This window comes from Miscanthus floridulus, chromosome 5 (genome assembly GCF_019320115.1).
Source record: "Miscanthus floridulus cultivar M001 chromosome 5, ASM1932011v1, whole genome shotgun sequence".
NCBI classification, from domain to species: Eukaryota; Viridiplantae; Streptophyta; class Magnoliopsida; order Poales; family Poaceae; genus Miscanthus; species Miscanthus floridulus.
This window is the reverse complement of record NC_089584.1, coordinates 114443477-114452709: the sequence shown is the minus strand read 5'-3', so window position 1 is coordinate 114452709 and position 9233 is coordinate 114443477. Positions and strand designations below refer to the sequence as shown.

The window sequence follows — 9233 nt, the reverse complement described above, 5'->3', positions numbered from 1 at the left end:
TTGACTTTGTCATTCCTGTGAACGGCAACTTGACTGCAGGCTTGGAGTCCTACAAGCACAAGGCAGCAAAAGCTGCCATGGATTATGGCTTTCACATGGCCATTACAAAGTGGAATGATGAGGTTGCAAGGGAAATGGAAGTGATGGTTAAGGAACATGGTCAGTGTATATACGCTTTGGTTTTTCTGTTCTGTTACTTATTTTCTTAAGAAATTAAATCAAACTTCGTTACATAAAGCAACTCCTATGCATTGACATTAGAATCAGTTTTTTTTAAAAGGACAACATCATTACAATTTTATGACATGGTTTTTAGATTTTGAAGTAGATCCTATTAAATATCAATTTCGAAATTGCAGGAATAAATTCTTTCAAGTTTTTCATGGCATATAAAGGCTCCTTGATGGTCACCGATGACCTCCTCCTGCAAGGCCTACAGAAATGCAAGTCGCTTGGTGCCCTTGCTATGGTTCATGCAGAGAATGGGGATGCTGTTGCCGAGGACAACAGCGGATGATTGACCTTGGGATAACTGGTCCAGAAGGGCATGCTCTCTCAAGACCTCCAATTGTAATCCCAAATTCAACCTTCTCTTCTTCTGTTATGCTCCTTGATATGTTCAGGTTTTCAATAATAATAATAGTTACGGCCCCTCAGGAACTTTTGTCATTAATTCTCACATTAAGCTATTCAAAGTGAATAATTTGTTTTCTTATTCACTGCAGTTAGAAGGAGAAGCAACTGCACGGGCAATCCGTTTAGCAAGTTCATCAATACGCCAATGTACGTTGTTGTCATGTGATGAGCCTCGACGCGATGGATGAGATTGCCAAGGCTAAAAGAGAAGGTCAGCCACCCTGGCATCTTTTCTTCCAGAATTAGTTGGATTTCTACTTGGACCCGGAAACTACCTTAAATGAGACTACTGTTGAATGATTCTTTAGATAGATCATTTACTGAATACTCGCTTGACATAAATTTAGCAATATTCAGTAACTGGACTATGGTATATTGTAAAAACTTGCAGGGCAGAGAGTCATTGGTGAACCTGTGGTTTCTGGACTAGTGCCTTGATGATTCTTGGCTTTGGGATCCTGACTTCACAATTGCTTCAAAGTAAATGGGAACAACTCGGTAGTAATGTTTTTCGGATTATATATTATTTTATCTCATACGATGCTTCTAGGTATGTGATGAGTCCTCCAATCCGGGAAGCAGGGCATGGTAAAGCACTCCAAGCTGCTCTTCGCGGGGAATTTTACAGGTGACACACTTGTGTCATACACTTGAACTGTGGAGTCAACAATTGCATATTGTCTTTCAGCTTTTCTTCACCAGTGGAAACTGTAGTTATTTCATAGAATAGATGGTTATATTAATTGCTGAGAGGCAATGTTTACATTACCTGCTATGGAGAAGGAAACTTATGTTGCATTTTGCATAGTTACATAAACATCTAACTGTACTTTGTTGCAGCTTGTAGGTACTGATCACTGCACACATTCAACTCCACACAGAAAGCTTTTGGTTCTGATGATTTTCGGAAGATCCCCAATGGTGTAAATGGTAGGGCCTCTGTACTTAAATGCTAAAGTGATAGTGGGATCTATAATCTGTACAGGAGATCTTGAGACATATCTCTCCTGAATACTTGAACCCAGGTCTCGAGGAACGGATGCATATAATTTGGGACAGCATGGTGGTAAGTTCAGTTTGTGAAACGGTTGAAAGAAAATAACAGTTAGAATTCTGTAGGTTCTCTATTCAGTTCTTCTACTCTGATATTTATGCACCATACACAGGAGACTGGCAAGATTTCTGTAACCGACTATGTCAGAGTGACAAGCACAGAATGGTATTACACATTAAATCTGCTTGAACCAGGGTTTAGTTTAGCAGTAACCAGATTGTCATGTCAAAATGCATCGTTCAACTAGCAAACAACAATGATACAAATTACTCAACCCTTTTCAGTGCCAAGATCTTCAACATATTCCCTCGGAAAGGAGCAATCCTGGAAGGATCTGACGCAGATATCATAATCCTGAATCCTGAAAGGAGCTTTGTGATGGGTGCTCACACACACCATTCGAGGTCCAACACTAATGTGTACGAGGGCAGGAAAGGAAAGGTTGGTTCTTCTTTGCACACATGAATCAGCAGTATTTAGTGTGGAACTTGCAACTTGTGGGTGCATCATTTACTAATGTTCATTTCGTGTAGGGAATGGTGGAAATCACAATCTCAAGGGGCCGAGTGGTATGGGAGGATGGCATTCTGAACATTGCACCTGGTTCAGGAAGATACGTCATGATGCCCACCTTTCGGCTATGTCTTTGATGGGATTGAGAAGTCCGACGCCATCTACAGAGCTTCCCTCCGAGCCCCTGTACAGCGTGGTAAAGCTGGTGCATAGCTATGGACAGCTGTTGATGCCATTGACCTGGCAGTAGCCCCCCATCCGATTCAAGAACGAGTTGCTCCAAAGGTGAACACCGTTCGTTCCATGTGTATTGTCTATACAGAACACTTTATTTAACGATCAGGTTCAGGATAGGTTAAGGCCTTAGCTTGCCTATGTACATCAAACACACTTGTGACTAAGAAAATTTATTAGTTCTGGTCAATTTGTGCAACTAGCAATTTGATATTCCAATAAATCATATTATCACATTTATCACTCGCATTGTAATGTTAAATCCTTCATATTCATCATGAGTTATCCCCAATATACATGCTAAAAGAGCATGATTGCTGATTGTTCATGAAGGATGGCCTACGCAGTACTGTGATTTCTTTGGAAGAACATAACTTTGCAAACAGATTCAACTGTTTAGTTTGGATATAATCATGCCGTATCACCCAACAGTGATGTTGCACTTATTTGTTCGTCGATCATATCCTCCAATATCATCCCTTCATAAGATCTTATATTATTCCGGATGTATTTACAACTCTGTTTTTTTCTCCAAAATTGTTACAAACTTGTCCAATAACCCATGATGGCCTACAATATGAACTGACTGTTCACTTGAACACATACATGTCATCCCTTCATAAGATCATAGATCGATCCAAATATCTCACTAACACATGAGCAATGTGAAGAAACTAATGGACATACTAGAGACAGTACAAAAAATTATCCTATTTATGAATTAATTGAATTTATTCTCTTGGACGGGCAAGCCAAAGAGAACTCAAAGCACGCAGCCGAGAGAAGTAGTCGCTTATTGCAAGTAGGGCTCGTGCTGATTGTCGGGTAGTTAAGATGCGTTGCATTTGTTGAAGTGTTTGCAGCCGTAGATTATCAGCCTGCAGATGACATTGTTAAAAAATTATGTACTTCCTTGCTACATCTGCTAAAGTTCTTTTGATAAAGATATCTGCTAAAGTAGATCACTTCAAATCAAAATCTGTGCCTCTGATTTTGTATGCCACTATCTATCGACATCTTTTGATAATCGTGAACCTTTGCAATAATTCATTTGTCATTTCAGATTAAGCTTGTATAAGCTGCTCAAAAATTTTATTCTTAAAGATATGGATTTAAGAATATCATGTAGCTGATATAGTCTACAGAAAAGACCTCAAAGAGTAGCCAGCAAATTAAGGAAAATAAAGATAACACAGTGTTATGAAATGAGCAAGTCCGTGATTTTGCATGACAAACCTGTCGTAGAAAGTTCTCAAGGGTGCCAAGTTTTCCCATAGCCATCGCCATTTGTCCCATGTAATTTGCAACATTGCCAGAAGGTCCAGCAGGGCCCAGGGATCCAGATGCTAGAGTTTCTGCAAGCGACTGTTGTAATGCTTCCATCCCTTGAGAAAGAGCATCTTCAGCTTGTTGGGAGGACTGTTTCAGGTTGGATATACCAACAAGCTGCTGATCAGTAAGAGGCTCTAGGTGACCTGCCAGTAACTGCAACAGTAATGTTGGTATAAAATCGAAAGAATAGAGGAGAACATGAGCATCTCGTTCAGAAGTTTGTCTCGGAAGGACAGAAGTTTATCATCTTGCGTTTTGTATGAGGTACTTAGATACTACAATAGTACAATTAACAGATTTGCAGTTAGACATGTCAGATTAGAATGAACAAACATTTCAGTTGGAATCAAAACTCCCATAAGGGGACCTAACCAAACAGTTCAGGGGCAAGAGCCAAGAGGTCAAGAAATTTAATTGTGCATTCAAAATAAAACCATTAGATTAGTACCTTAAGAAGCTCAGATGATCGGAAGCCACCTAACCACATGAAACATCTCTCAGCAGGGGTCTTCCACATCCCAGACAGCACATGAAAAACATCTGCTTTAGCTGCCACACCCTTGAGCCTGAAAATTTCGTCATAGTGCGCCATAATGCTATCAACAATACCACGAAGATCATTATCGCCGGCATGTGCATTGACTGCAGCCCTCAACTCATTTACATGTTTGTTGTGCTCCTCCAACCAGCGTGCATACTCCATGTCAAATGCCAAAGCTCCTACAGATCAGATAGCATCAACATAGAAGGGAACTAGCACTATGATGAAATAAAAAAAACAAATTCCGATGCTTTTAAGGGTAAAACTGCCTGTAAATTTCTAATGTTAAGGAAGTCATAATAATTCTTTAGGAACTCAAGTATGTCTTGCTACCGTACCATAGCTTATTTCATTTGTTAGCTGTGTCCTTATTTTATCCATAACTCATAAGAGCCAAGGAGCACCCAAGAAAAGGGCACAGAAGTCAAGCCCCATAATGAATAGTAAACAGTAGACCTTTTAGAAAGAGACATGTGAGTGTAGTATTACCATTTCCACTTGTTGATTGAGGTTGATCTCCTGATGTCGAAATAAAAATACCCTGACGGAGAAAAATGACACATTGGTCAACACATGTGCAGCATGTTTAATTCCAGAAACAACTTTCAAATTATGAATGTAAATAGAAAGACCTGTTGACGAGCCCGCTGAAGCTCTTGCTCTAACTGAGAAAGTTTCAGTCTGCTACTCTCAAGGTTTTGGATGTATGCCTGAAGAAAACATAAGGTGAAGGGTGCAAATTAATTCTACCAAAATGATGCAACAAAAGATAAATAGTTGAAGAGGGGGAGGGGGAGGTAAGTATCATAGCCGTAAAAATGCTAATGTGATCTACAACTGCAGGTACAAGAAGCAGTAGCCACACAATTATGTCAGGATGCATAGTCTACTAAGTACTTATAGAGCTCATGTGTAAAATAATATGTAATACTCTGTTCAAATGAAAAGATTTCTCAAAAAAAATGTAGTGGCAAGACTGGTACCACACTAGGTGACGAGAGGATGAAGATAAATTGAATCTGAAAGGAGCGAAAATTCAGTAATGTTCCAAATCACCTTCTTTCGTAAACGGCTTTTCCTGGCAGCTTCACGATTTTGGGCAAGACGCCGAAGTGTCTGTTTTAACAAATATATAAATAATATTTACATTCAGCAGTGGATTAACACGTGATCAATGTATCATAATATAGTGATAAGAGTACCTTCTGATCTAGTTTGTCCCTTGATTTGTCGCTAGAATCAGAAGCTGTGGGGCCAGCAACCAGTCCTTGTTCAAACTGATAGGCACATAATTAGTAAACTGGTATACTTTAGTATATGCTGATCAATGTTACAAAAAGATAAGCATATAAACACTGAAGCATTCTTTCCAACAAGAAATCCATTTAAGTGTGTTGAACGGCAAGCGTAATTCAATTGATCACTTCGTTAAGGATGATGAACATACACCAGGCTTCCAAATATGAAAAGAATCCTGCCAGCAGCTAGACATTGACCAACAGTCATGCAATAGTTCGTCAAAGATTGGGAGCAAATCATACTTGTATATGCAATGGCTTTATCTAATGCGCCATCCATATTATTCGTGCAAGAGAACCTTAATGCCTACAATCCGTTCAGAGTATTTATGCATATGTATGAAACTGAAAAATAAACATGCATGTTTCGAAGTCAAGCATTCTTCTTAAGCACAACAGAAACCTCCAAAACAGCAAAACCTGAGTACGAATATTCTGCAAAAACCAAGCATATCATATTCATCTAATAAAACAGACCAAGGAAGGAGTGAACTGAGAATGGTCACTACCATCTGGTTCCTCTCATCAGTGTCTGGATCTGTAGATGTGTCAGTCATAGGGCTACCAGCCATAGCTGACTCTCCCCAATTCTCGATGTTACCAGTTGGTAATGCCACCAGATTTGATTGTGCTCCTGTTTGCTGTTCTAGCGACTGAGGGTCAATTCTTGTTGCAGCTGTTGCTGCATCTGTAGTATTTATATGAGGAGAAATAGGCTACAAATAGGAAAACAAATCTGTGTCAACTCCTGATATGGATGGAAGTATGGAACATCACTAAATTAACGGGCTTTTGATCAGTGACCAGAATTTTTAGTGTGTGGCCTGCCTGCATACCTTCCCATAACTTCCAAACTGAAGAGGACTGTTGTTAATTGTATGGGTATTTGGCTTCAGATTGAACAAAGCATCTGAATATGAGAAGATAAAGGAGAATCGTTCAAACTATGGGTAATTGAACAGAAAAGCTAGTAGTTCATCTACATCCATAGAACTGATCCACTGCTTGTATGAAAGGGGTTGCAATTGTGTACAGCCACAGTGGCAATGCTTGCAAGGTGAGACCTCTGCTGTCTGTGGTGGCAGCTACAGATTATAATCCCAGTTTTACTTACGTTCAAAATATAATCCCAGTTTTACAGCTTACATGTACACATGGTAAACAGAAATTATACCTTTGGTAATTGCTGTGAGCAAGCATACCAATAACTGAATGGCAGAGTACAACTAGCTATCAGATTTAAAAATGGAAGGCCATATGCGTATGGGTAGAATGCATATATTCCCGATGCTAGAAAAATACACATTACACATGACTGAACTTCCCATACGAATAGAAAAACATATATAAGAAGTAATTTCTAGCATATTTGATTGAGAACTGAAAACATACTTGCATTAAGGTTAGCAAGATCTTCTATTCGGAATCCAGCTGACTGTGCAAGTGCCCCAAAGTCAGTAACTCGAGAAGGTTGCATGCTGTTCACATCTGTGTGGCTGAAATGGCATTGTTCATCAAAATAAAATATTAATCATAAAAAAACTATATACATTTGTTTTTAGAAAAAAAGGTTTTGCACAGTAAAAATATTAGATAATCTTCTGCATCTCTTGTGTGAATGCGCAGCAGGTGAAGGCGGCGTCGAAAAGGGCTCCCTGCTACCGCACTGTAGCAGCTGCAGGGACAGGCACCGAACGGCTCACCTGCCGCACTGTAGCCACAGCAGGGACAGGCGCCAAAGTCAGCCCTGCTGTCATATCTAGTAACTGTAGCAGCATGGCAGCTGGACTAGGACTAGATGGATAGAGTTGTATATATAGTTTGACACTGCAACTCGGTAAAGAGAGTTTAGATTTGCCATCTTCTATACAGGGCTTCGGCCAACGCTGGTGTCTTTGGCTGTGTGTGTATGCTCTGTTCTCCCTCTCTTCTTCTACCTCGAGCCATAGTGTGTGGTCGGACAACGTCTGTCGTGCTCGACCGTGGTCGGCAAGACTGGTAAGTGATCGACTCACCTGAGCCGGTGATCTTTGTGGGCTAACAAAAAAAAAAACATACATTTTAACATGACATTCGAATGAGCTACTCATCGGTTTGTACTCCAGTCACGATGGTGCAATGACTGGGGGGGGGTGTTAGTCTTCGGCTTCTTCTCCAGTCTGATCTTTGCGATGCTCCCGCTACGACCATGGGAAGGATGTTAGTCTGGATTTATAATCCAGTATTGGCATATGTATCCAGGGAGGCAACCTGCCTGCAAGTCGGTGTACTCTAATATATAGTGCTTGAGATGCTCAGTACAATCTATCCCACGCAGTATACCGAATCTACTAAGCTTTCACTAACCCATATGAGTTGGGTTACGCATGCCCAACCCTAGGCCCCTCTTCCGCTATCATGAAGATATGGCCCTACCACCGTGATGATCTCCAGTACCCTGGTTGGGGACATGCATATGTGGTCCAGTGATCAGTGACAACAAGCCAAGCCTCAGACAGTTGACGAGGGCAAGCTGCCAAACTGTTAGGCCAGTGCAGTGAAGTGAGGCAGCATGGCACATCAATGAAAACCATTGCTCATCTCAGTCCTTGCACAGTTGCACTACTGGAGCATAAGGCCAACAGAAACCTTACTACAGATAACAAAGTTATCATCCAATGATTACAACACATGAAGTGAAGGTCTAGTCTAGTCAGAAAAAAAGCAATCCACTTTTTCTCCTGGAAAGCAGAAGCAATCACCACCGCAATCCATGCGCTGCGCTGCGCAGTACAATGATCAATTAACTAGAAAGTAATCAACAATAACCAGGGATCATATGATGCTCATGCCAGGAACAAGTGAGACAACCACAGGATGCCAGGAGCACGCAGAAACGGGAGGATAGGTGAACGGGGAAGGAAGAAACCATGAACAAATGAAGAAGCGGTGACGCGGGAACATACATGGCGTGCTGAGGTGGCCCAAAGCTCGGCATCGCCCCGCCCGCATCTTCCGCCGACGCCGCCGCAGACCCTCCTCGTCTACTCTCCATCGGCCACCATCAATCACCATGCAACCGCCCGGCGCCGCTGTCGCCTCACCTCGCCGCAGGCCCGCGCACTCAAACAAGCATCGCAAGCCAAGCAGAAGCAGATGATTTCTGCCTCCGAGATAAGAGTATAGCACCAGCAGGGTCCTGTCGAAAAAGTTTGGATTTTTGCACGCCTGATCAGCGGGGCGATTTGACAGGGGTTGCGTTGTGAGGTGATTGAGGAAGGGAAGAGGTGGTGGGTTGAGAAAGCAACCGGTTGTGTTTGGGCGAAGCGAGGAGGAAATGGAGGAGGGTCCATCCACTCCAGCGGCGGCAGGGGCAGCAGAGGTTGCCAATGCCTCGAACTGCGGCCATTTTATAATGATTTCACGGACTTGTGAGTCCCCACCGCCACCGGAGGAGGAGTGACGTTTGGACCATACCAATCTCTAGGCGGGAGCCATCCATCCCATGCTTCCGCGCACACAGTGGCCAGCGCTGAGGCAGGCTCAGGGGGCCAGGGGCCAGGGCACCTTCATTGTGCGTTCTAATCCGGTGCAAAGAGGAGAGAGGAGAAACAAATGAAGTGTGTTTAGGCCCTCTTTAAAACGC

General features: G+C 42.0%; 1 protein-coding gene and 1 pseudogene across 3 annotated transcripts; one reads left to right on the top strand and one right to left on the bottom strand.

Annotated features, from left to right (window-relative positions):
* Positions 1–5: 5 nt before the first annotated feature.
* LOC136455159 (dihydropyrimidinase-like) lies at positions 6–2680 on the top strand (annotated as a pseudogene).
* Positions 2681–2915: 235 nt separating this feature from the next.
* LOC136450518 (transcription factor TGAL1-like) lies at positions 2916–8948 on the bottom strand. Of its 3 annotated transcripts, XM_066450990.1 has the most exons (12): positions 8896–8934; positions 8554–8786; positions 7001–7104; positions 6445–6518; positions 6118–6324; positions 5513–5587; positions 5367–5426; positions 4943–5020; positions 4800–4851; positions 4218–4489; positions 3674–3922; positions 2916–3315 (listed from the first exon to the last, which is right to left on the bottom strand). In XM_066450990.1, the coding sequence occupies exons 2-12, from the start codon at positions 8640–8642 to the stop codon at positions 3169–3171; spliced, it is 1407 nt and encodes a 468-aa protein (XP_066307087.1). In that variant the 5' UTR covers positions 8643–8786; positions 8896–8934; the 3' UTR covers positions 2916–3168. The 3 variants fall into 3 exon arrangements, with proteins under 3 accessions (XP_066307087.1, XP_066307086.1, XP_066307088.1); XM_066450989.1 differs by having other exon boundaries at positions 8554–8948; XM_066450991.1 differs by having other exon boundaries at positions 3674–3856; positions 8554–8948.
* Positions 8949–9233: the final 285 nt, after the last annotated feature.

Excerpts from the sequence above, each read along its gene's own strand:
- LOC136450518 (XM_066450989.1), bottom strand. The coding sequence starts at position 8,642 with ATGGAGAGTAGACGAGGAGGGTCTGCGGCGGCGTCGGCGGAAGATGCG. Across the intron at positions 7,105-8,553 it reads GGGCCACCTCAGCACGCCAT|CCACACAGATGTGAACAGCA; the intron begins GTATGTTCCCGC and ends ATGCCATTTCAG. Across the intron at positions 6,325-6,444 it reads AGTTTGGAAGTTATGGGAAG|CCTATTTCTCCTCATATAAA; the intron begins GTATGCAGGCAG and ends TCCTATTTGTAG.